Source organism: Limanda limanda, chromosome 8 (assembly GCF_963576545.1).
Source record: "Limanda limanda chromosome 8, fLimLim1.1, whole genome shotgun sequence".
In the NCBI taxonomy this organism is placed as follows: domain Eukaryota; kingdom Metazoa; phylum Chordata; class Actinopteri; order Pleuronectiformes; family Pleuronectidae; genus Limanda; species Limanda limanda.
This window is the reverse complement of record NC_083643.1, coordinates 17,185,456-17,212,945: the sequence shown is the minus strand read 5'-3', so window position 1 is coordinate 17,212,945 and position 27,490 is coordinate 17,185,456. Positions and strand designations below refer to the sequence as shown.

General features: G+C 42.0%; 2 protein-coding genes across 2 annotated transcripts; one reads left to right on the top strand and one right to left on the bottom strand.

Annotated features, from left to right (window-relative positions):
• Positions 1–233: 233 nt before the first annotated feature.
• LOC133008678 (growth arrest-specific protein 2) lies at positions 234–19,721 on the bottom strand. The gene is made up of 8 exons (XM_061075938.1): positions 19,560–19,721; positions 14,974–15,124; positions 11,938–12,068; positions 8,048–8,189; positions 6,811–6,874; positions 6,088–6,304; positions 5,899–6,006; positions 234–1,389 (listed from the first exon to the last, which is right to left on the bottom strand). Exons 2-8 carry the CDS (start codon positions 15,116–15,118, stop codon positions 1,180–1,182), a joined length of 1,017 nt encoding a protein of 338 aa, XP_060931921.1. The 5' UTR covers positions 15,119–15,124; positions 19,560–19,721; the 3' UTR covers positions 234–1,179.
• A 1,022-nt stretch (positions 19,722–20,743) lies between these two features.
• On the top strand, positions 20,744–22,217 carry fancf (FA complementation group F). The gene has a single exon (XM_061075939.1). The coding sequence runs from the start codon at positions 21,073–21,075 to the stop codon at positions 22,075–22,077; it is 1,005 nt and encodes a 334-aa protein (XP_060931922.1). The 5' UTR covers positions 20,744–21,072; the 3' UTR covers positions 22,078–22,217.
• The last annotated feature ends 5,273 nt before the right edge of the window (positions 22,218–27,490 follow it).

Here is a 27,490-nt window from a genome sequence, read left to right as displayed (position 1 = left end):
TAAGATTTTGACATTTCAATTGAGATTAGGTTTTCTGATCTAGACTTAGATGGATAATTTATGAGTCGTCTGTCCTTTCATGTTAAGTATATAAAACACGACTGAGGAACGCTGAACACTTCAAGTCGTAATCGTGCGTCTGGTGTTTATTTTTCTGAGATGAATTTGTACTGAAGGAAAGATAAAAAGTTGACCCAGTCGTGCTTTGAATATCATAAAAAGATACTTCAACCTTTTTAAGATTCAAGTTTTGAGAGTTTATTGAAATTGTACATCTGAGAACAGAAACCGGTCTTATTTACTGCACATACACGTCTGTGAGTTACACTGCACAGCCACTGACCTTTCTGACAGTCCCTCATTAAGTTTTGAAGAAGTTGGACAAATGAACTCATTGAATATGATCAAATAGAGAATTAAGTCTCATCACTGCAAAAATCTAAACCTCGGAAACCGATTCCTCCGCTGATTTCAGCGATTGCACTGCCTCTAGAGGCCAATAGCAGAACAAACCAGAGAACTGTAGATCCTCAAATAAAGTACATGTTATATCATAACAAACAAGGTTCTGTTAAACTACATACTGCAACTAGTGCAGGTGATTGTCCATGTTCTCACTATAGAAATGATATAAAACAGGAGCTACTCTAACAATGATTATCTATAATAAACTGACAGTTGTATAAAATTTCATTGCATAGAATAGTCATTAAGGATGTAAACAAGTGAAGCATTGAGACACTAAGACAGCCTCGTGACATGAGGGTTAAAGCTACTACATTTTATGGCCGACGTTTGGTTTGAAGGAGAGATGTGTTGCTGTTCTACACAAATACTACATAGTAAACTGTCATGTAAATATTTGGTTCATCACATGACTTCGGCCTGGAAGAGTTCCACGGCCGATGCAAGTTCAGTTGAGTGTTACGTCTACTAGAACCATTTATATTTTCAATGTACTGTTATACATTTAGGACAGAAATATCAGCCAAAGTCAAAAAGAAAGAAGGAAAAAGAAAACATGAAAAACAATGCATTGGTGTTGGAATCCACTCCAGGTCTCCAAGGACTACTGGCTTCCTGAAGACCCTGGAACCCCCACAACTTACTCAGCTTTATTCAGAAAATGTATGTTTTCGATATATATTTATCAATGGCCCTTTCATCTGTCTCATGTCTTCACTTTTTGCTGCGGTAGTGTGCTGCCACCACCAGGTAGCTGTCGGGGGTCAGGTCCTTGATGTTGGGGGACTTGCTGCTGACAGGAGACATCTTGCCCTCCACCCGGGAGAACTGGAGCATGCGGCACGGGTCGTGCTTCAGCAGGTAGCTCTCAAAGGTCTCCCAGCCTCCGCCCACACGCACCATCACGTGCTTGTTGTGCAGCATCTGCAGAGAGAAACAGGATTAGGGCATCTCCTCTGATGTCGCTGTGTGTCAAAGGAGAGCTTTGAACGGGGCTCTGAGCTCTCCCCTCTGCCGGACTAGTGTCATTTCCCTGATGGACACAGTGGGTTGAAGTTGAATGAAGAGTTAAGCACGGCTTTGATGAGGCCTCGGACTGGATGATGTCCCTGGAGGGAAGCGTGCTTAAATCTCCTACAGGCTACTGAGGAACACCAGATTGATAAGTAACTGGTCACTGTTCGATTTCTGGAATTACAAATGAAAAAATGACTAAGGTGCTAGGTATAATGTTCATAGTGTTCTCCAGCTAAAATCAGTATAAATAGCACTGATCAAAAATACAGCTGAATCTTGAATATCACTAGTTTAGCAGGTATTTAATCATACAATTTTAATTGTTAAAAATGTACCTCCACAATATTTCCTGATAGTCCTAACAGTAATATAAGTGATACTTAAAACTTACACAATATCTCAGCTGAACCACAGTGGTGCAGGGACGGAGGTACTTACATGGCTACAAAATATATCTCATCCCTGTAAAAGCACCAAACCTGAGAACATTATCCTCTGCTTAACCACGGAATTATAAGCAGTATTTTTTCCATCATTAAATCTGCAACGTTTGCTTCAAGATGATGACACCTGCCTCACCAGGGCACATTCTCAAGGTTGGCTACCATGGCAACGTCAGCCATTATAATAAAGAGAAGAAGAAATGAAAGGCTCTGGTATATTGGACGCTCAGACTCTTGCATTCCCCAGAAGCCTCACACATAAAACATGTCTGACTCACTAAGGAGCCCTATCGCCCCTTCCTCATTAAGACATCATTACACCTCTACTAACACAAGCTTGTTTACTGAACGCCAGAGTAAGCAGGTCATTATAAAGGTCTCCAAGTCGTTATATTTGTCCTTAACAGCACAATCAGGAGGCTCATGATTCAGACAAATTTCCAGACTAAATCATTTGATAAAAAGGGTAAACTACCTCGTGAGTCCGTCACCTCAGTCTGGCCAGATATAAGCCTTCCTGCCCTGCAGCTCCATGACATGCAGCATTTATAAGCCTCTAAAAAGAATCAATCTAGAGGGCAGTGGCGGGGCACCGCTTCCAATCACCAGCGCCAGGCCTTCAGGCTTTGTGACTGTGGTTTTAATGGACCTGTGTAATGGTGCCGAGTGGTTTCTATCGCACTGCTTTTGGGGCAAGACCCTAACCAGGGCCTTTCCTCTCCTCAGTAACCCAGAGCAGACACAGAGGCCCGGGGCTGAGCTGCGACAGCACTTCTGACAAACACTGCGAGGATTCTCTCGCCCCTTGTTGGAGCTACAACCACCTCATTTATTCCCGGAGCTGAGAAGGTCAGCCTCTCAGGCTGTACAGATTATTGTGAGGTAGAGTCTCACATGTGCTGCATGCCGCTGTTGTCCTTGCCAGTGACTGGTCTTTGTGTATTCATGCCGGTTCAGTGGAAACAGTCACTGGAGGGTGGGGGTAAAACTATCTGAGGAATTTTAATTAGAGGATCTTCTCAGTGAAGAGTTCACACTCAGAGGCAGAGGGACAGAGGTTTAACTCTCGCTTTCGCTTGATCAAATGATGTATCTCACATACTGTAACTGTGACTAATGCACACGTGGTGATACACGTCACTGTTGTGTAAGTCTGTGACATCTACTGCACGTCTAACCCTAACCCTATAGGAATCTGTCCTCTGTCCTCTCGACTCTCTTTTTGTTTTCTCGGGAGGGAAGTTTAAGGTTGTGTCTGTGTATTATATTACGTTTCACATGATCTGGAATTCAGATTTTGTAATGATGTTTGGAAATGTCTCATTGCACAGATGAACACAAGATATTTTTCTCCTGAAATATCTAGTTGTGATTAAAATATATGATATGAGGACATTCCAGACTTTTGGCTCTGCCTGTATAGATTTCTGTTTGTATCTATTCTGTTATAATTTTTAACATCTCTTTATAATAGATTTTTTATGTGATTTTATACAAATTAATGAACAAAAAGTAGAACACAGATTTAGACTCTCTGCTTATGTGTTATTCACTTATTTCACAGGACAACTTTTTTCTCGTGTACTTTTACACATTATTTTTTTAATAATTTGTACATACTTTCATTGAGTAAAATTTAAAAATCAGTTTTTATATTAACTTGCACATGTTTCCATTTTGTTTCATTAAGTTTTATAAGGTATAGGATGTGAAAACTCTGCCATTATTGCACATTTCTAGCAGCTGATCCTGAATACATGGTGATGTTATACAATATTCAGTCTGATAAAGAGCCTCTTCTCCCTAAACACAGTATCGACCCTGTGACTGTCTCTCTACACAGAATTTATTTGGTTTAAAGTTCATGTCAGGGGGTTGTGTTATGTTTTCTGGTCTGAAATGAGGGTTTAAATCCCTTTAAAAGTGGATGTATGACAGCCTGCACTGTGAGCTTCTCACCACTTGTCCTTGGTTGCTCAGCAACACAATGAACACGAAAGCATGCAATTATTAAAACCCACATGAGTACAAATAATAATGTTATGACTTAGATTCTTATTTTTCTCACAAATATCTGAAAGCAGCTTTATTCATCCATACCTTACACTAGTAGACATTTGACTTGGTTGGGGTTTAACATCAGTAGTTGTAATATAAAGTGCTGACAGCAGAGGACATCCAAGAGTAAACTCAGTTTTGCACGACACATCCTAAACATACCATCAGCATGAATCAATTCACATTCTTTGAGGTGTGAAAACTGGTTGTGGGTTGCCAAGTAACCAGGATCCCAAGGGGGCCGATGCTACATCTCTAATCTGTGTTAGCCGCCATTTATCTCTCTTTCTCTCTCCCTCCACTCCGAAGTCGGGTAACGTTTCCTGGGCTGGTAGATTCAGTTTGATTATAAGATGTGATCGCAGCAGGCAGTGTTGGGGTGGATTATTACTTGGCAAAAGATATTTCCCAAGTAATAACTTGGTCATCTCTTCATATGGAAATGTGTGGCTTCTACTTTCCTTTTATGGCCAGTCAGTCACATTATGTTTGGCTGAAGATGGACATTGTCGGCATACCATTACCAGTAAATGAGACCTCACAGCAAAGACGCGGCTCTCCAGACACAATGGATGATTCATTGCAGTGCCGGCCCCAAGTGTCAACTTACTGCCATATGCTGTGTGAATGGAGAGGAGTTGGCGCTGCAGTGTGAGATCTCTTTGTTGTCGGCCCTAAACTGATTTGAAAACTAATAGATTGGATGAAATGAGATTAACAAACATATAGACTCAAGTCGAAGATTTCCATAGTCCCTGTGTTGTGCTCTAAAATATATTTGCAGGACAGATACTGGCACTTTTTTGGTGATATTTCAGTGCACTTATACTGCATTTGCAGTTGCGCTGTATACATTTGTGACGCAACACTAAGGTGGTGCATCGTTGGTCTATAACCTTACAAACACAACATTAAGTACACTGGTGGAAAAATTATCCAGAGTCATTTAAAGAGCAGTTAGAATGTGACATAATGTTTAGGTGGAGAATTTAAAGTCACATCCAGCATAAAACTACCTCAAAAAGAGCACATATTCAGTTACTAAATATACTCAGTCACCAATTAAAAATATAGAATCTGAGTACTCTGTGTACTGTGTTTTCTCCATAAATAATCTTCATGTTGTTCACTGTATTTATTGTTATTTCACTAACACTCCTCCTTTTGTCTCTGATAATTATGACAGTACACTTGACACCATTCACAACAGTAACCAGAACATTCATCAGCTTCGGCCTGTAGAAACTTCAAACGCCCAATTTAACATTTCTAATGGGGCTCACGTAATCTGGAATTCAGCTCCCTCTAACTCTGCAAACTCATCACCAGAGGGATTTTATAATAACTATGTTAGGAAATTCCTCACTGCTGAGTTCTAAAACCTTGGATCTGAACTTCAACAGATGAGCACAGTTATTTTTTTCCTGAAATGTGCTGTTATAGTTATAGTGATGAAGATATATGATGAGGAAACTCCACACATTTGGCTGTTTGGCTCACCCTGTCGGCACATATTTTCTGATTGTAAGAATTCCCTTGTGTGTTTATATATTTGAGATGTCTCTTTATATTTCATTTTTATGTGATTTTATACAAACTAATGAACAAAAACGTACACTGATTTATTACCACTTTAGTCTCCGAGACAATAAAATGCTGCTTGCATGTTAATCGATATCACTTGGAAAGGGACCATTTTCCGAATGGGCACTTTAACATTCAAACTGCAAGTGCATTATACAGTTGATACTTTTCCATGTGTAAAATCTTTTGATCTTTTTCCATTGTGGTGTAAGTTTTATGAGATAAATGCCTTTAAATACTAAACCAAATGGTCCATAAACCCAGTTGTTTCAGGTTCTGAATACATCGAGACCTGAAGTCATATCATAGAGTGATGTTATGAAATACTCACTCGGATGAAGAGCATCTTCTCCCCAACACGGTACCGACCCTGCGACTGTCTGTCTACACAGAATTTATTCGGACACCTGCAGGGGGGGTCATTAGCGATACTTCTTACCTGTAACACACACAAAGACAAACTCGTCACAGATGTTTCCCCTCTGAGATTAAAAACAAAGCAAAACAAGAGGTGACTTACAGCATCATCCAACAGCTTCCCTGTGCTTTTCTTGCTGGACGTCACTTTGGGAGGAGTCGGGGATGCAGAGGGAGAAGGAGAAGGGGAAGGAGAGGAAGCGGGAGATGGAGGGAGGGGCTGAGCTGGAGATGAAGGCGATGGAGGAGGTAGAGGTGCTTTCTCTTCTTGCTCAATCTCTCTCTCCAGTTGTATGAGGCCTGGAGGCTCCACATTGTACCTAAACCAAGGAAACAAGAAGCATCCATAAATTTGGTATAATACAACATTTTAACCAGGATTGCATTCAGTGGAGCGCATACCTCTGTCAAGGCCCCTTATGAAACCACATTTAAATTCAGTTGATCTGACTTCAATTTGGATAAACAGTCTCCTCAAATTCAATCAAGCTTCACTAAATCCACACACTCATAAATATCAGTCCCCTTAACATGCCTGATTCTTTAATCAAGATACATGAATTATTTTATCTGAGAAATCAAGGAAATGTCCAAAAATGCTAGAATGTGAAAGAAAGTGAACAAAAAGGAATTCCTGGATTCGCCCCATAATTCGGATCCGCACCTAAATTGATTGGATTCTTCCGTGATCAGTACTGCAGCTTTCCACCAAGTTTCATCAAATAAACGGACAGGGGTGAAAACATGATCTCCTTCGTGTGGGGATAATAATCTAACAAAGTATGAGGGATTCATGGACAAACCGCAAAAAAATAAAGACAAATACCGTGATGATATCCGCCCCAACTCTAAAAGACAGAGGCACACCTCCCGTGGCTGCCTGTGAAGAACTGCAACAAGAGATAAAGTTTCAGCATTAGGTTTGTATTCATTATAAAGACATAGGATCTGTCACAAGGCGATACATGAGAATGAGAGTGTGTGTGATGGAAAAGACAAAGACGTAAACTCATAAACTTCATGCATTCAAATGTTCCTCTCCTCTGTAATCCTGTAAATCCCAAATCACATTTGCATTGATCAAATTTGGGATATATACATGGACTTGAGGCGCATATCTACACGTCACTGACTATTTGACCACACAGTGAAAGTGGACTATTTGACCACACAGTGAAAGTGGACACAGGATGTATGACACATGTGAGACACCACACCATGCATGATAGCAAACCTGGTGTTGTTACATCTACTGCTGAACTGATAAATCCATCCAGAGAAAGAAAGGTGGTAAGAAAAAGAGAGAGAGAAAAAGAAAGAAGGATGATGTCAGCTGTTGCTCACAACATTTTTTATTAGAATTAAACGTCAATTGCATTTGCAGTAGCAGTGTTGGGAGCTTGCTGAGTGTAATTTGGCCTTGAAGATGAAATACATAGTTTAAATTGTTAAGAGATGGTCGACCAGGCATTAGTCAGGAATTTAATATTTTAGGTATTTCAGTTGCGGGCAGGGTCACATACTGTACAGGGGATTTTTCAGTCCAGACATAACTGCAAACACATTTCAGCAATTTGAGAAATCCTTGCAATAGAGAGACAGATAACAAACCCAGAGCATGAATGAGGAAGAGAGCAACAAGGCCCATGAGATGAGGAAAACATTTGCATAGCGTTGGCCTACTTTCCCCACGAACTCACACCCTTCCCTCTGTGTGCGCTCCCTTTGTTTTGCTCCAGACATTTTGTGCATGGTCGCAATTTTCAAAACCCGCTTGTCCTCATCACCAGGTCGAGCTCCCAGCAGACCGTTGTCCTTGTGAGTCAAATTAACAGAAGGAGCCAGTGCAGGGTCTGGAGATGTGAATCCTCTGAGTCACAACAGTGAGGGGAGGGAAACAGTTCAATACTGCACCTGCACAATCCAGCCTTTCACTGGAGGTAGAAATCTGTGCCACTGACAGCCAAAGACAGACAGTTAAAGTCGGTTTATGGATGCTGTTTGTCCTATGCACTGATTTTCTGGTGTTTTGATGTTTATGGCAGAAAAAGAAGCAGACTCACCTAAATCCTCTGACTCAAACAGACACGTTTCACCAACTCCAACCTCACGACACCAGGCCAGGAAGTTAGCTGTGTTGTCCCGTGCAAAGAAAGAGCCAGATGGCGCACTCTGCCGGCATGGTATCCTCCGGGAGGGGATATTCTGTGGCAGAGATAAAGGTTAGTAGATTATTAACCCTAAAAAATGAACCTATGGGATGGAGAGTATCCTCCAACTTTGGGTTTGACAAAGGTCCGTACGTTTCCATCATAACACTGATCCACAAACTCTCTATCTACACTGATTTCTTCTCCATCTGCTGAGGCTCTGGTTTCACATCAAGATCAAGGACCATTTTTCATATAGATCAATATGGGAGATGGCGGTTTAGAAAACCCCCGGCTACTTTACCAGGCCTTCTGTGATTTGGGATCAAATGACAAGCTTATGGGTTTCTGCCCCCACACGGTCTGCTCGCAGAGATTTATGCTCCTTCCTGTGGTTTTATACAGGATATGTGCGTCTGTGCTAAGAGAAAGGTGCAATGAGCTCATGCTGGAAATATGAAGGCTTTTCAGGGTATTTTTCTTTTCTTTTCCAGGCTCGACTTTTGACTTCTTTCTTTTTTTCCTGGGATCCTTTCTGTAGTTGAATTATACTTTGCCTTCCAGGAGAAATAATCTCTAACAACCATAACGACATGTTATCATTTCTGTGGTGCCTCATTGAATTATCTGCAGCTCTCCATGTCTGATAATGGCACAGGAGGTTCTCGAACCTTTGGACGACACCATGTTTAAAAGGACGGGGACTAGGAATAAAAACAAGGAAGAGGAGGAAGATTATAAACCTTATTGATTATCTATACCTGACAAATTCTCAACATCTCAACAGCTCTAATTACACTATAAAAATAGCTTTGGAACATATAGGTAGATTTTATAACCACTAGTGCAGGACCCATTCTAAAACTGTATGGATTGTTCCTTGTCATTAGTGAGTTCTCCTCAACAAGTTCTACAGTATACTATCACTTTTAATTGTTTTTGTGCTGGAGGGTTTAATTATAAACAGTCTATGTGCAGAGTGAAGTTAGATTACTTTGTTTTCATCCTACCTGGTTTATCTCCAGTGCAGGTTTTAAAGTCAATATTTTTTATAAATTCAAAAAATGTTCATACATTGCATGTTGACTATTTCAAAGGTCTGTTAACTTTCAGACCCAAGTTCGCAACTTTCCAAAGCAAAACCTCAGTAATTTAGCTCAACATAAAGCATTGCAGGAACAAAATGAACGTTGTACAGGAAGCCATTCTATGAATGTTGTTGTCCTGATGGAAATTTAGCACTCGTGACAGCCCTGAATGTCTGTGTCAGTTTGATATGGTTAAAAATCAAAATAATCAAATCATTAAAATGATCTGGCAGCGATTTAGACCCATGGTTTGATCCAGTTGCCGACCACTGCTGCAGTTTATCCGAGGACGTGGAAGAGGACATGTTCAACTCGGTCCACAGACTGCCGGACCCCCCACTGACGGATACAGTGCTCTGCCCATCTGTTAAATCAATTTTGATCAATATTTAATATCTCCCATGTCCAAATCGCACAAAAGTTTAGACTGCGCTGCCCTGGCCCAATAACAATAAACCTGCCAAGTGGGATAATCAGCCACTAGCTGAAGCAATAGGTTGGGATTGGTGTCATTCTTCTCATCCAACTCTCTGCCTGAAAGTGAAAAAGTGCAATGATGCTTTAAATGTTAACAGTATGGTAATAAATCATAACAGCTGATGAGATGGCTGTATTGAAGTTGGCACATGGCAGACATATGACAGCTTCATTCATCTGCAGTTGATATTGATTGATGTAAACACGTGGGAAGATGTGTGAGAGACGACATCTACAAAGTGTGATATATCGTTTCTCTCTGCTTCAATCCCTTAGTCCCACTGCTCACACCACATCAACTTAGACTGGGACCTGAGCGCACATGGAAGTGTTCTTTAAAGTGGTGTAACAGTCGACAACTGCAGCCAGCGAGGGCCGAGATGAGCCGATAAAGGAACAGCTTTTTGTATCGAATCATAAACCTTGACATGTCATAAGATGGGTGACAGCATATCAGGCAAGAACAAAGACCAATAAATCGCACACCTAACAAAACATCATAACGTAGCTTTTGTTTGATTTTAAAACCTGACTGGTGTCTCAGGCCGTCTTCTGCTCTCTATTGGCCTCCGGGATCAATAGGCTCCTCTATTTCAGTAGCTCCTCTGACGTCCCACGGTCGTTGACCTCAAGTATTTCCTCACATCTGTGCTGCTGCGCTCACACTGAGATCAGGAGACCCGATGTCATCAGCGCAGTCATGCCTCAAACATCAACAGCTCTCATAGAACACAAAAGAAGAGTCTTTGGCTTCTTTTCCTCCATTTGAAAAGAAACACGACTCCATCCATCCCACTGAGCATCCCATCATCAGACACCAGCTGAGTGTGTACATGTAACTAACTTACTTTGTTACTGTACTCTAGTACATTTATCATGGATCTATACTTTACCCGAGTAGATTTCTTTTCATGTACTTTTCCCTTTAACCACTGCATATATTGGCAAATATCTGTACTTTCTACTCCACTTAAAACATTGAGTTACATCTTCATACTGTTTTTATATATTTCACAAAGTAAGAAATAACAAGAGTGGAATCAATCCACTGATCCAATCAGAGCAGGCAGGTAACATTAGACCCCGCCTTCTGCAGCAGACGTCACCACAGAGAAACCGTTATGATGTAATAGATCATTGCATTAGGGAATAGGCTACACTCAGCAACTACTTTTACTCCAAAACTTTAGGAATATTTAGAAACAGGTACTTACTTTTACTCAAGAAAAGATCATTTGGTACTTTTACTTGAGTAGATTTTTGTTTATTTATTTGTACTTTTATCACATTTTAACACTATTTCTCGAGGATACTGTCGACCTCAAAATTGTCTCGCAGGAGCCCTGAAACTGATACAATCTAAAGATTTGCACCCTTATTATTTGTTTTCTTGAGCACTGACCCAGTAAAATACACATTTTCCCTGATTGCTCGGGTTAAATGACAGATAACCATGTGCAAAGTTATCCTTTAATCTTCCCCAATTCAATAAACCCCTCACTCAAGCCTCAAAAGAAATCAACGTTCAACATGGTTCTGCCAAATCTCACAGGGGATGTGGGGCCCCATCAGTTAATGTGTCCTTGCCAGGCTCACTTTTTTATTTTTTTGCCCTGCTGAACGCTTCAGGCCCCCATCCCCCATCCCACCTTTGAGCGCTGCTTTATAAAATTCTGGAGGTCCAAGCAAAGTGGGGAATCGCGGCTGCTGCTGAGCTGACGAAACCAACGTAACACGGAGGGTGGAAAACAAATGCAGAAGACCATTTTTAATTATCATCAAGAGGTTATGATGCTGACATTTCTTTGGGACGAGTATACAGGAGCTTTTATTGCTCTTATTAAGGGAAACCTACTGATAAAGTCTCAGTGACCGTCAATTAAATTTCAGTGCTGCTGCCTTCAAGCTGTCTGGTACCGATACATTTTATACCACCACATGAGAAAGTAGGGAAGTAGGGATTTGAGTTAACAGCATTAACAGAAACTGTGTTACTTAGTCTGGATTTCACACATTTATAGTACAATGGATTTCTTGATGATAAAGTGGCAGTCTGATCGAACATTTCAATTCCGTCTGAATGATGTTTCCCGGCTCTAAAACAATTTTTTGTCAAATCATTCAAGCTGAAAGTCTCCGAACACTTTCAGCCCAGATTTGTCCTCAACCCATCACTTTTCACATTTCACTGTGTCTGTTATCAAGCCAGACTACTGTAATCCTCAGGTTTCTCTCTACCTTTGTGTTGCCAAGGGTAGGCAGGTCTCCGTTACTTTGCCTGAACTTCTCCTGCAGTGTCTCAGCCAGCTGGCACAACAGGAAGCCATTGTCTAAGCGATCCATGAAGCTCTCGACGGTGATTTCCAGACCTGACCAGGGAAACACATAAAGAAAGCAGAGCCCAGCACCATGAATTCATCATAAAAGTGCTCATGTGAAAAATATATACTGTATAAGGAAATAAAATCGAATCTCCAGCCTGTTCCCCGATTGAAGCTGAACCTGACTCAATGTTGTTGACTCTCTCAAACCGCTGATTGAGCTTGGCTAACGCTGCTGGGTTTGGGCAGCTCTTCAGAGACCAAGTGTTCAACTTTCATTAGAAGATTTTGGGGAATCTAGGGGGGATTTTCTGGGAAAACACCATGAGGTGGCAGTCATACATACATATGAAAAGTTAACGTCTGCTCGTACTTAGTAATGCATCATTATACTGCACAGTTGCACAGATAGATTGGTGATCAACATGTGGTGTCCAGTTGACTGACTTCCAGATGACCATTCTTCCTTAGTTAGATCACTGTGAAATAGGAGGTGGTGGCAGGGGGGTGTCTGTGGAAAGAAACCGGAGAGATTTTTTTTTTTTCATCCCTTTTCTGTTTCTTATAGGAGGAGGGGTCCGGGGGTTCGACATATAATGAGTTCCAAATGTTGTAAATGAGCCCAGAAAAAAAAAGAGAGAGAGATTGAAATCTTGAGAAATACTCAGTGAGCTCTCGTCTTATACGCTCATACTCTCCCTCGCTTTTCTGTTGGAGGGAAATATATTCCAGAGGGCTCTCAGGGAAATATTTAAATTTATATACTCATTCCTATGAATCGCTGAGTCTCTTCAACCTCGCTGCTTAACAACAATGAATCATCGGTATATTCAGGATTCCACCTCCCACTCAATCAGCAGACTCATCCTTACACCAGCACGCTCCTCCCATCTGAAACTGTAAACCCTCATCTGCATATCAACGCTGGTTGTGTTCACTGCTTCTCCCTTCTGAAGCCTCCACACCCTTGATCCCTCACCACAGCAGACCACAGGTTTCCAGCTCATCTGGTTCCAGTGCAAACACACACTCTACTGCCAGTGATAACAGGGAAGATAATGAAGTTGTGTACAGTTGTTCGCAAATAGACAGGAGTCTGTCTCAGGGACTTAATTGGCTTTGAGTCAGTTTGACAAACGTCCGCTGGAGCGTACACACAGTCTGCAGAATGTCTAATAACTCCCAGTTACGAGGTGAGCAATTTGAAACACAGGCACAAAAAGAAAAGAGAAAAAACTCATAAATGAGGGAGTAGAGTACCACTCCTCATAAAGTCTAAACAGTTTTTGATAAATCTTAAAATAAATCTTCTTTTGGAAAAACAGTGCGAAATCGTTTAATTCTTACATCGTAATAGTCTGCAGGAAGGAGTCGAGTGGATACTAGTAGGTCTGTGCTGCTTTAGAGCAATGGTTCTATATACCATTTTTGCCTTAGAGCCTCTTTGTTAAGTCCCTAAAGGGATAGTTCACTGAAAAAAGAAAATGAATGCATCCATACTGCTCCTGTGGGTTCATGCAAGTGTCCACAAGGCTTGCAGACACTTGGATGAGACCACACAAGCAGTATGGAGTCTTTTTATGTTTTTTTTCTGTTGTTTTATTACTGTTGGCTGCAACAGTAAATAGATTCCCTGAGATTCCAAAAGAGTTTTGTGGACTCAAACACTTCACCCACCCCTCCATAGGCATAGTGGTGAGAGGATAATGAGTGAATTTTCATTTTTTTCAGTGAACTATCCCTTTAAATTAAGTGATGTATTTCTCCCGTCCCAGTGTAGATGCCTTAAAGTTGTGATTTCTCAAAAGGATTTTTCTATTCACAGACATTTTCAATAGAATTTTCTATCTGCTAATTTTAGAAATCTGTCTGTATGTGACTCAAATATCTTGAGAACATTTTTTCTGAATGACACTTGTCAAGTCTATTGTTAAAGGTCCACGGAAGTGCGTTGTCAAGTTTGGTGCAATTTGGAAACACGATACAGTTAATCTTTATCAACTTTGAATAAAAATGCGACCTGCTCTCTGTAGCAGCGGTGGCTGGGACTCACTGACGTGGTCGATCACAACAACAGCGCATTCACAACAACGGCAATGACAACTCAATCTCCATTTCCGGGTCCTGCAGACTGCGTCGAGCTACACTGAACTGACAAAGCCTCAAGTCACTTTTAAAGTTTCAGAAAGAAAACAACAACCAGCATTACCAGAGACCAGGCAAATAGCCCTTTCCAAGCAGGCCAGTTTAGAACAGGCGATAGTATTGTCCGAAAACGTAACCGTCTTCATACCTGCCGAAGGGTTTAACAGGAGTCACCAGATTCAGATCACATCCGCAGACAGTATCATGCAATTGTTGTGTGACTCCACTTTTGAATAAAGGCACTACACACGCTGATATATTACACAAAAACAACCTTACACAAATCTTCTGCTGATGCTCCCTCCTCTGCTTATTCTCCACCACTGACTGTGCAGCTTTCAAGAGCTGTTAATGATCCCCATTATTCAATTAAGGCAAATCCATGGGAGAGTGTGTGAACATGGATTCACACATTCTGGTGCTTTAAAATAGTTTGTAATGAGATTCAGATTGATTCCGGGTCCCTGCAGAGGTGTTTGCATCAGCAACACCAGTTCAATCACTGTTAAAGATAAGGAAATGTGCAGGATTTTTCATGTCAAAGTTTAAGACGGGGTACGTAACAAATAAGCAACAACGCCTACAAAGTTAAATTACTTAAAATGTTGCTTCTATGAGAGATACTAATGCAAAAAATGAATTAGTAGTATTTGATTCCTTTAACTCTTACTGACTGTGTGTAACTGTAACATGTACCAACAGTTAACATTTCAGCAAGCTCTTGGCTAAATAGAAATAATTAGATTATGTTATATTATATTATATTAACATCTCTTGATCTCTATGTGCTACAGTGAGCGTCACTTACCGAGGATATTACTGAGCCACAGGGCCAGGTCCTCCTTCATGGGCAGCAGGCTGGCTTCATGTCGACTGGCCAGCCACTGGTGGTACTGCTGCATGTCCGTGAGGCCGGGGCCGATGGGATGTTTGGGGCTCAGGGAGCTGCACATGGTTCCCTACAGACAGCCAGAGGAGGAAGAGGAAGACACAGAGTCTCAGGCAGTATCAACTTGCTGTCTAAACAAACATTTAAACACAGAGTGTAGTTGTGTACACATAGATGCTATATATAATTTGTCAACTTTCCCAGACTACCTCTGCCAGGTGGGTCATGTTTTCTTGTCCCTTTGTTTGTGCGTTTCTTAGTCAGCAGGATTATGCAAACACCTACTGCAACCGACCTGCGTAGATGGGTGGGGCATGACGCAAGGAAGAACCCATTACATTTTGGAGAGTATCCGGATAAATAGAGGATCCAGGATCTTTTTTTTTTCTTCCTTTTATCTCTTCTCATAGGCATTTTTTCCAGACCCCTGCTCGGAACTGCAGGGTCTATATGAATAATCCTGATATATATACATAAAGGAAACACTTGTGACTTTTCTGCAGAGGTGTAAGCATCAGCATAGATGATACAAGGCCAGAGTAAATGATGATGGCTTGATGGGGCATTAGCCTTGGCAGAGGTTTGCACTCTTCCAGTGCCCAACTCTATATATTTCTACAGTACACAATGTACTTTTAACTTCCGTACATTAACTCGACAGCTACACCCACTTGTTACTTACAGACTCAAATCGTACAAAACCTATAACCTGCTCATAACATATGATGCAGAGTTACAAATTAAACTACCAACAGCTTAAACAGTGATGCATCTGTAAAAACAATAAACTATTATGATGAATGATGGAAAAGCTGAATCAAACAACACTGACATTACTGCACAACTAGTTAGCGTTTGATATTGGTATTTCTACTCTCTACTATAATTAATGATCTCGATGAATCAACATGACAACTTTCTTCAATAACAGCTGAGATTCAGGCCCTTTATTCTCAACAGCAGCAGAGGAGGATCACATGAATATAAGTGAAGAGAGTTGTGAGTGCAATTGTTCTCTCGGCCAAATCCCGGTGTGGTTTACAGTCCAGCTGATGATATGAGGTTTTTTCATGGACCCTGACAGCACAGAGACAAGAGAAAGCTTTGATGGAAGCCATCAGGACTCTCATTCAACAAACGCCGCACACAAACAAAGAGCTCCTTCAGATTACCCTGCTTCCTATATGAGACAGACTATCATAAAAGTCTAATTCATTCAACACTGCAGTAGGCCTTAGGTTATGGAGCTGGTGCAGAGACTGATATTAATATTAAGAGCAACATTTAACAGCTACTTACTGCCTGTAAAATGAAGTCATTGAGTAAATGAGACGTTCCTCACAGTCTTTTCCTATATCACGCTACAGCACGCCAAGTGTTGCCCTGCATGAGCTTTAATGTGAAGTCCTTTCTCATCTCAGTCCAGTGTCACTCCATTAATCTGAGGCCAGGGAGCGACTGAAAAACAACTGGGCACCAGATGTAAGACCTGAGCAAAGCAGCAACACACATCAACTGCTCGGTAGCTAATAGTCACAGTTTAGAAACGTCAGTGCTGTGATTACTGTGTCTCATCAAACTGATATGTTCAGACTGGTAGTGCAGAGAGGTGTGACAAAGTCAAAGGTTTGCAGTATAAGGACTCAGGACTTTTTTTTTACAAAAGACTTCCATTGGCATGTTTTCTGGGGACTTTATTTTGAAAATGAAGGAAAAAAAATGAAGAAAATAATGTTCAAAATCAGATTTTCTGCACATGTGGGGCTTTTATTATTGATGGAGCAGATCCTTTATTCTTTTAGTTCAGAAAATCACTTTGGGTTTATGATCCTTAACTTTATAGGAACAATGCGAAAGTTATTAAAAGTTTTAATCATTTGTTTTGCCGTTTCAATAAGACCTTTTCTTGTTATATAAGTTGCAATGGGATGTAAGTCTGGAGTCCATACAGGCCTTATACTGTGCTATTTTTACATTCATTAAAGATGACGAGATGACAGATGGATGATATGACTGATGGTGTTATAATCTGCTGCAGTCATCTCGTATGTTAGTTATATTTAGTGGTTGCATTGAAACAACGTTATCTATAACCTGGACACAAGTAGGAACATCTTACTCCACCTAGGCAAATAGAAACATTTGATGCAAAAGACAAGGGGAGCTTATTCCAACGAGAAAGCGAAGCTGCCACGAACAATTAGTTCACAGTGAGATGTCTGAAATTTTCCTCTGAATACCGAGGCAGTGTAACACAATGCAAGGAATCTGACCTTAAAGGCAGTGAAACATTTCAAGGTCCAACCGGAGTCGGCTGCTACCAAATCACACCGCGGTGCAACGCTGGACGTCAGGACCTTGATGTCCAACCAAGGTTGTGCTTTTTTTCCTAAAGACAAGAGCTCCTGGTTGTGTACAAACACTAATCTCTGGAGCTCAGCAGTCGCACACAGGTGCAACATTCCCACGTACGCTGTGGTGCAGGCTGACAGACGTGTCTCCAAGTACAAGACCCATTCATAAGAGACCCACATTGGTGTTGTGTGTGAATTAAAACAATGGTGTTTGACCTGTGTGTCGATGGGGTGCATTGCAAATTCATCATGTTTACAAGCCCAATGAAAATGTTGATGTATTTTATCTGTTTTAACTCACAGTTTTTAATATACTGCATATTTTAAAGAGGCACTGTCTAATGAAAAACATGTGTATCCATGTTTTGATTTTTTCAGATAAATGACTCCTTTGTGGGTTGGGAAAGTTCTTGGACTTCTCAAGCTGTACAATTGTCCTGAAGCAGCTGGAAATGGAACATTTTTGATCATCAAGCATTTGAATTCATTGTTTTAATATATATCTTAAATAAACATCATATTTTCTTCTGCTCATCTGACTCAAGTATACTGACTTGAACATTTTTCTTTATGTAAACTTGAATCTATAGTTGGAAAGTATTCTTCTCCACCATGAACATCCTGCCGGGATTCCCCCACATTTTTCCCAGGGAAGAGCCTTAAAAGAAACAACCAGCTGTTATTAAACATACTCGGTTCCTAGCACCACACTGTAGCCTGACCTCTTCAACTTCAGCCCATAAACAGCACCAGCGCTCTGGCTTGTTCTGCTGAACTTGCTGCCTCTTCCACTTCTGTTATTTCCAAAAGTTGACTTAAGAGGATGACATTGAAATCAGGAAAAGATAACCCTCCTCGCTCAGGGATATCCATATATAAATATATATAATCTCAGTCAGAGAGGCCTCATGACTTCAGCGAAGCAGTCACAACATGCACCAGTCGGCTGCAGATCCCTCCAGGAAAGGCACACGGGTGGGAATTTTGACTGCTGGATCGCATCAATTAGAAAAACAACAAGAGTGGCTCTGTCCTGCTAACCCTCACAGACCTTCATGCCTTCCTCCTGCACGACAGTAAACTGATCTGGAGCCTGATTTGTCCACTTAAACAAGACAACTTATAGAGTGTCTATACTGCAGATAACTTCTGTGTGTGTGGTCAGTGAGTGTTACGTTCAGGTAACAGCAGCTGAACAATGTCTCTTTCAAAAAACATAAAATATTCTCATGCAACACAAGGCTTGTTCATATATACACAGTCTCATGCCACACATTCTAATAACCCTGCAATTTCTGTCGTAAATACTCAACTGTGATACTGATTTAATTTAGATTTTATTATTTTATAACGTAAAAAAGTTGCCTAAAGCCACAAATTAAAGATCCCTGTGTGGTAGACATTCAGCATTTTGAGAACACACAGGTATTGAGACTTACTTGTGTGATAACTTGCTTTTTGACTGCATCTGCCGCTTGAAACACTCAACATTACATTTCCATTTACCACTGAAATACTGAAAATATTTTTCAAAGCTGTCTCCTCCTTTTACAACTGCCACAACATGAAAACAACCACAACAGACATGTCAGCATTCTGGAAATAGGATCAAGGGCTTGAAGTCTGATGAGTTATGACGGAGATCCAGCCATGCAGGCACACACAAATTAAAAACCAATGAAATGACAGAGCTGCAGCTGAAGAGAAGACCCCAGAGTGTGGATAGTTATACAGATACCTTGGATTCATTTTAAGAGAAGGGGGGGGGGAACAAATACAAGTTTTCAAGTTTATTGCAAGAAGTAACAACATTGAGCCCAAACAGAAGATGCCATGTTTGTTTGAGTACAAGTTGCACCCAGAGCACTAATCCAGAACATGCATATAAGTCTGGTATTCATTTGTCAGTATAAGAAAGTCGTGTGGTGAGTCGACAAAATGCTTCATATGTGTGTGCGTTCGTGTTTGTTTGTGTTTATGTGTGTGCGTGTGTTTGTAAGTGTGTGTGTGTGTGTTTGTTTGTGCTTATGTGTGTAAGTGTGTTTGTAAGTGTGTGTGTTTGTTTGTGTTTGTGTGTGTGTGTGTGTGTGTGTGTGTGTGTGTGTGTGTGTGTGTGTGTGTGTGTGTGTGTGTGTGAGTGTGTGTGCTCACCCTGAGGGTTCAGCTCGCTGGTGTGCACCTTCCTCGCTCTCTCTCTCTCTCTCTCTCCCCTTCTCTCTCTCTGGTCCTGTGAGCTGCAGGATCCTTGTGTTCATGCTCCTCGCTGCGGTGCATCGACCCACAGGTTACTCTCCAAAACACTGAGCCACTGTGGACCGGGGAGGTCTCTCTCTAACCGCGCGCGTGCACGAGGGTCTGACTGCGCACACACACACATGCACACGCATACACACGTAGATGTATATGTGTTCACGCTGCTGATGGCAGGGAGGGTTTTTTCCAGCACTGCCTCCCTCCTCTCGTCTCCTTTTCCTTATGTGACACTTCTGGATTGAAATCAGCAGATCAGCTCGAGAAACTCAAGTCACATTGATTTCATTGATTTCTTGCTTGTTTTTAAATGTGCGCACATGTTATCTAATCCCATAGATCTGACCTGTGTTAAATCTTTTACATTTATATTTACTGGGATTACTGGGATTGAATCACAGCGTCGTGTAGTTATATAGTAATTAGTGGGAAACATTCTATGATTAAAAAGTTGGATAGATTCTCTAATTGAAGTTCTTGTGCTTCGTTTGGTTTACTGCAGGTGGATGTATTATATAATACAAATAAGATACAGTCTATGATAATAAGTTAGATACTTTCTTTAATATATGCTTGATACATTCTATAATGTAAGTTAGATAATTGTATGATACATATAAGATACATTTTATGATAATAACTAGAAAACGTTCTTTAATGTGTTGAATACATTCTATAATAAGTCAGATACATTCTACAATAATAATGTATAGTCTATAATAAATAAGTTAGACACATTCTATAAGAATAAGTTAGATACATTCTACTATAGAAGTGAGAAGAATTATATTATATAGGTTAGATACATTCTATAATAATAAGTTAGACACATTCTACTATATGTGAGATACATTATATAATATTAAGTTGGACACGTTCTATCAGAATAAGTTAGATCCATAATAAGTTAGATACAATCTGTTATATAAGTTAGATACGTGTCTTCAATTTTATTTCTAGGGTATTTAAAAAATAAATATTATATAACCATAAAGAAACAAACAGTTTAGTTTCATAACTCTGTTGTGCGGTTACTCATAAGCTTTTATTTTGAAGGAGTCAGTTGAGCCAAGGTTTTTGCACCTACAACGCATGCGCAGTGGCGGAAGTGACTCAAATCAGCAGCGGGAGAGAAAGGGAGAAAAATAAGTGAGTTTAGTTCCTGAATCCTAGCGTTGTTCGTTCTGTTTATTCTCATCTGGTGATGTTTCTAAATGGGTCGTGTCCACGCTGAGTGGGACCACAGCTGTTCAACGACACGTTAGCTAGTTTGTTAGCTAAGTTAGTTATGTTAGCTTCTCGGCGACAGTGGACAGGTTCTATGTATCGTGTCTGTCCTCCACCGTGTCCCGGGTCTGTCCTCCACAGTGTCCCTGGTCTGTCCCGGGGCTGAGCCGTGAAGGCGGAGCGCCACATGGAGTCGGCTCTCAGGAACCTGTCGAGCTCGGTGGAGCTGCTGGCGGTGGCGGCGCACAGCGGAGCGGTGGACCAGTGGGATGACCACAGCCTGTCCACAGCGTTTGACTGGGCCCGGTACTGCGAACACCTCTTCTCCAGGTTTCACACCAACCCCGCGGTCAGAGGAGCCATGGAGGAGCAGCTGCAGCTCACCAATGGCCGTCTGAGAGCTGCTTTCCCCGGATCCAGCGAGGTGTCCTTCCGCGACCTGTCCCGGTGCCAGCACCTCCTGCTCATCGGGCTGCTGAACAACCCCAAGCTGCCCGTCTCCATCCTGAAGCTGCTCTTTGACAGTAACGCTCCTGCAGACAGCGGCTGTGTGGATGTGTCCGGCCTCTGCAGCCGCATCATTCAGTGCAAGTCTGCGTGTAAAGTCCTGAGTCCTCTCACTCCCCCCTCAGCTGTGGGTGCTGATGCTGAGGTGCAGGGGGGGCTGCTGATGGAGAGGCTGGGGGCTCTGATCCAACATGGCAGGGCAGAGCACTTTTTAGACTCTGTCGCCCTGGGATGTGAAGGAGCAGCAGCAGAACACTTCTGTCTGGTTGTCGCTGCAGCTCTGCTGACAAACTCAGAACCTGCCTCACAGGAAGTTCTCCTGGACTGGCTACTGAAGAAACAACCCAGCACACTCGAGCGCACGTGTTCTGCTCTGCCCACCGCACTTCTTATGGACCTGGTCAAAGAACACCTGACATTTAGAGACGCCTACTGTGAGATGCTGAAAAAGTGGGCCTCTGAAATGGAGTACAGCATAAGTGATGGGGAATGGGTTCAGAGCAGGACAAACCCCCCAGCGTCCTTTCAGAAACTGACCGAGCACTTTCAGGCCTTGTTTGAGACGTGTCCCTCTCTGAGGGGCGATGTAGAGAAAGAGTTAAATGCTTTAAAGATTTCTGATGGAGACTTTGAGGTCAGAGGTCTGAGTGTGTGGGGAGACGTCCTGTCGGAGTTACACAAGTGACTGTTAGACGTGGGGGTTTTAAGAACTGTAAAAGATGCTCAAATGCAGTTAAATGTTTACATCTATTTATATCCTGATGCTTGGTATTAAACTCAGTGCGTTGAAAAAAAAAAACTGATTTATTGAACGCTGACCTTAAAGGATCCACATTCTTCTTTACTTCAAGTCTTTATGTTTTTGATAAAGTTCTTGTGTTTAAACATTTAACCCTTAAATGGTTGTGAATTTTGTTAAATGAAGAAAAAAGTTTTGTGAAAAAATGTGTTTATGGTCTCACAGTTGTTTTTCTTTGAAGAATAATTCTGTTAACAGTATTGAAGCTCAGGTGTCATATCAGTGTTATCGAAACCATACAATCGGTACCAATCCCTGTGTTTTTTATTTTTATAGTGTTCAATTAAATAATTCATGCCACCTTTTTTTATTTTTGACATATAGTTATACACAAACATCAAGAAACATAAGCACAACTTATTGGATACATTTACATGATGGGGAAAAATAGCAGAAATTCAAAAATCTTCACATTTGCAAATCTTTGTAGGTCTGAAAGCACTTTGCACCGATTCTCCTACTGTGAAATTTAAGCCGTGAGCCTTGTGATGATCAAAGTAATTTATTTTGAGTCAGTACAATCGGACATTTGTTCAGTAGTGTCTGACAGATGGTAGCATCACGTGCTGCCTGTAATCAGCAGCAGCAGCACGTGACCCGACTGAGTTTTATTGAGAGCACTTGTCAGGCAGTGAGTTGGCACTTGTTAAATAGCTCTCTGGAGATTCAAGGCTACATCATGAATCTCACCTTACCGTCCAATAATTGAATGATTATAGATGTGTTGTTTCAAAATCCTTGTGCTTGCGGTTTTCACAGTGTGCAGACTGCAGCCTGAAAATTGTGCAGATCTACAGAGAGAGGCTGTCGAAATGTCAATAAGAAAGCAAAGACACTGTATTCCATTTTACCCTTTCCTGCCCACACCTACAATCATTTTCCGCCTCTCACACCTTCTGTTACTATCGTCTTTCACCTCTCGATCTGGATGTCAAACATTTTGATTGGATTAATGCCAGTCATGTGACTCGACTGCCAATTCACACATCTCAGCCTGTGGCCCGTGCCGGAGCTCCACTGTGGCGAGGGATCAATTAGTCAAATCAGGCGTCTTCAATCACACCCTCCACAATAGCCGGTGTGTGTGTGTGTGACGTAACTCTGGCAGACAGCGGATTAGAGCCCCGGCCACCGCCTGTGCGATGGGAAACACCAACACGGCCACAGCTCATTTAACACACCATGAAAGCAATTCACGTAGAGACAGACAAGGGTCACTGAGCAAGGGGCCGCCTGTACACAACCAATTTATTTCCAACCAATGAAGAACATATGCAGCAAGCTGGAGGGAAACCAACTGTGATTAAAGGGATCCCACCTGCTCCTGTGTCATAAATAAATGCAAATTCATCTCTTTCACATTTTCATCAGGATTTATCAGATTTGATTGGAGAATTCAAGAATGTGAGAAGAAAGTGATAGTTGTTTTAATTTGAACTTGAAATTTTATTTTTATTCAACAAACAAATGAGAACCCGTGTTACCAAGCACCACATTGTCATTTAGTCTTTTCACAGATTTCTTTATTTTAGATTTTGTGATTATCACCTGGTCCTCACAGCCTCACACATGGCAGAGTGGGTGATGTGCTGCAGTCATGTGATTATTCAGACGTCTGCCTCCAAATGAGAGGCAACGAACACTAGAGCAACAACGTGATGTAGTGCTACACCCGTATTTACTTTATTCGATAAATACCTACCTCTTTTGTGACAGCTAATACTGAAGTAAAAACCTATTGTCAGCGCTGCCCTCTGCTCTTAACCTCCCGGTTAAATTACAGGGTTGTGTTATTGTGTCCCTTCAAACCGCAGGAGGTTGACACACCCTCTTAATATCTAGAAAACTAGTCAATTCAACCGTGTTACACTGTCTACACTAAATTAGAGGCTGCGTTACAAAGCGTTGACATGTTCGTGTCTTGAACAGTGTATTTAGTGTTTGTAAGAATCTATTGTGAGGCATTTATGTCCTTGTAGAAAAACAAAACACTGTATTGGCTCCTCTCACATCTCCCTGACTTGTTTTCATTCTTTCCAGTGTAATAATGCAACAAACCACAGTGAGATGTGCTGAGGGCGACTGCTGTTCTGCAGCGTCTACAGGCTCCTGAAGGATGGCGTTCATTAAAACTCAGATCCAGCCCCCATCTGGTGGTGTGAAAAGGGAGTCCTCAGAGGGGTGGGGGAGGAGGAGCGGCGAGGGGAAGGGAGGGGGGGGAGCAGAGCCCTCCCTCGGCACGTGCCTATAAGCCGATCCAGCCCGGCCCTCGTCTGGCCTCGGTGACGCATCACAGACGCAGGAGGGCCCCTCTGCACACCTGTGTCCCCACGCTGAGGATGCAGCAGCATCCACCCTCATCAGACATGCACCCAGGGCCGGGCAGCGACATTTAATTTGGTTTGTTGCAGTGAGGCTGGAAGGAGAAGATGGCTGTAATGTGAGATTTGTTTTGTCTGTACAGAGAAAGTATGGGAGAAGCTTTAGAAAAAAGGAGTATGCATTGCCTTTTACATCCCATGACGTCAGACACTCAGCACACTGAGGTGCTGTGGCTGCAGAAACATTGCTGCATTTGGCGCATATCGATTATACTAATAAGCATAAAAGAAAGTAGAGCTGGAATGATAAGTGAGGATTAATAATTACTGAGGCTGTAGCGTAGTTAGAAACATTTACATAATTCTTTAAAGCTTTAAAATGTGAACTCTTCTTTATTCTAACATTAATTGAATATCTCAAAGTTTGTAATAAAACAATGCTTGAATACTTAACTGTGGACTCTAGGAAACTGCATTTTCTGGTTTGTTCCAGAGCAAAGGATTCCTCGATATATTGAATTCATGAATTGAGAAAATAACCAGCCGATTAATCGATCTCTGTATGCATCTCTAAAAGACAATGTTTTCTGTAATCAATTGACCCTAATGTGGGAAACAAGACGTGCAGGAGATTATCTTCTTATCCTGTCAACATTTCATCCAGATATCGAGAGTATCATCATGTAAAATCTTATCAGCCTCTCATCGTTTGTCTGTGTGTGAAAGCATAAGAGCATGTAGGAGGGTATAAAGCTGTCAACATTATGTTATACGGGGGGGAGGGGAACTGGATGGACCCGTGATAGATTGCCTCAAATGAAACTGAGGGAGATGCAGTTCTGTGGTGGGAAAAAAACAATCGGATGTAGAAATGTCCTTCCTCTGATCACGGGAGATGCAATGCTCCCTGCAGAGGAGGCAGCAATGGAAATAAATAAGCCTCTTTAATGTGGCTGATAGTATGATGTTGTTAAAAATGTTTCATGACAAGTGTACGGTTAGAACAAATTATCACAAAGTGTTTTCCATTTTGAAATCACAGAAGAAACTCATAGCAAAATCAAGGGAAGTAATACTCAGAAATCAGTTTGGAGACACATTCACCTTTTTCTACTGTATTTGCGTCAGTGTGTTGCAGTGGGTGGAGACCAGAGACACATTACATGTTATTCCATGTGAGACAAGTTGATTTGGGGGAGGCCAGCGCTTCATTAATAAAGCAATTAGCATGGGAGGAGAGGGAGGTGTGTGTAAATGCACTTGCCCCGAGGTACTGTGGTGCCATGCCACTAAAGAGTAATTACTTCAATGCTGCTTTGACATTTTTTACCTCATGAATGGATCTTTTGGCGTGTGATGGAGTTGATTTCTAGATTGTAAATTAAAGGGTATCCGGGGTGTGGCGTGGCGGAGAGATTGCTCCGAGCGTTCTGGGTCGAGGACGAGGGGGGAAAGAAAAGAAGGGATCAGGAGGGATAATTGCATGCAGGCGGAGTCCCAGGGGAGGAGTGCAACCCTGTCATCAAACACTCATTCTGGCTGGGCCTCATCCCATTACAGTCCCCCAGGAGCCAAGCTGCACCTGCCCCACACACTGACGACTACTCAATCTCCTTTCACTTCACCCTCAGCGATTACGCAGCCAGGAGAACAGCTCCGATCGTATCACAATGACTAAGACTTTCAGGTGAATTCTGGGAGATTTCCCACCTACTGTATATACGTTACGGGTGGGTCGATGCCAGGTTTTGTCCAATTATCGTGCACCCTGACAGGACAGGCCATCACCCGTGCAACGTCCGTGACCACCTCGGCTGGTTGGGCATGAGGAAACATGTTCCACGTGGCTGGTGACACAATTGTGTTTGCTGTCAAATTAACATGTCCACCACGCCGAGGAGCCGGCTGCGGCGAGAGCGTTAATGGTTTCTCCTCCGATTATCTGCCCGGCTGAGGAGGGGAAGATTTATTGTAATTGTTGCCACGGCTGCTGCTACTGGAAGCGTTTCAGACATGGAGCTGCTTCCTGTGATCGAAGCATCAGTCAACACAAGACTTAATGCTGCCACACTGCGCTGTCCATCACGCGTTAACACAACTTAACCACCACCCCCCCAATCCTATATCTGTCGATCATTTCCTCCCAGGTGAGAAGTACGGAGGCCCTGGGAGACCAACACGCTGCGGCTTAAGGAAACACATTCAAATACACAAATCCGAAGTCGCAAATACAACACAAACAAAAGTAAAAAGTAACACAGACAAAAACGGAGAGAAAAACTCAAGGAGCAGCGCAGAAATCCGAGAGCAGACGTTTCATGCGTGCACAGAAGCAGTGTGAGGATAAGAGCTGAGGCTGGAGCGCTGGAATGAACCTGCCCTCACACTGAAAGACCATGCTCTTGAATAAAGCTAGGGAAAAAGATCCATAGCGGTGAGACTGTTTGCAGTCCACCTGCCGATGAGGACATTTTCTGGATTTGCATGTGTTTTCTCGGACTGCAGTGATTTGAGCTTTCAGGGCCACCATACTGATTGAGTGAATCACAGGCTTCATTTGCAGGAGGCTGCAGATTTTTTTTTTTTCTGCAAGCCTCCACCCTGTTGAGTCAGAGCAAGGCTGAAAGCCATCAGAGGGGTGTTTGATTTATCCAGAGTCTTAAGCAACATCGAGCCTTTCTTCCTGCTCCAGGCAGAGACTCAGAGTGATGCATGTGAATGGATGGACGCCATCTTTTCCTGAATTATTAAGTACCTCACTGATGGACTGCACTTTGTCGGCCTCCACAGAGCAGCGCGTTGAATACAGTGATTTCTATAGTATCTACAGACATTTAGAGATTGCTCTATAGTGCAATGAGCATATAAGATTGTGTGCAAACCAGGGCTACAATTAACCATTAGTATCAGTTTCTTATTTCATAGAGCTTGTCATCAGGAAACGTTCACATCTACTCTTTTTGTGTTTCTTTCCATAA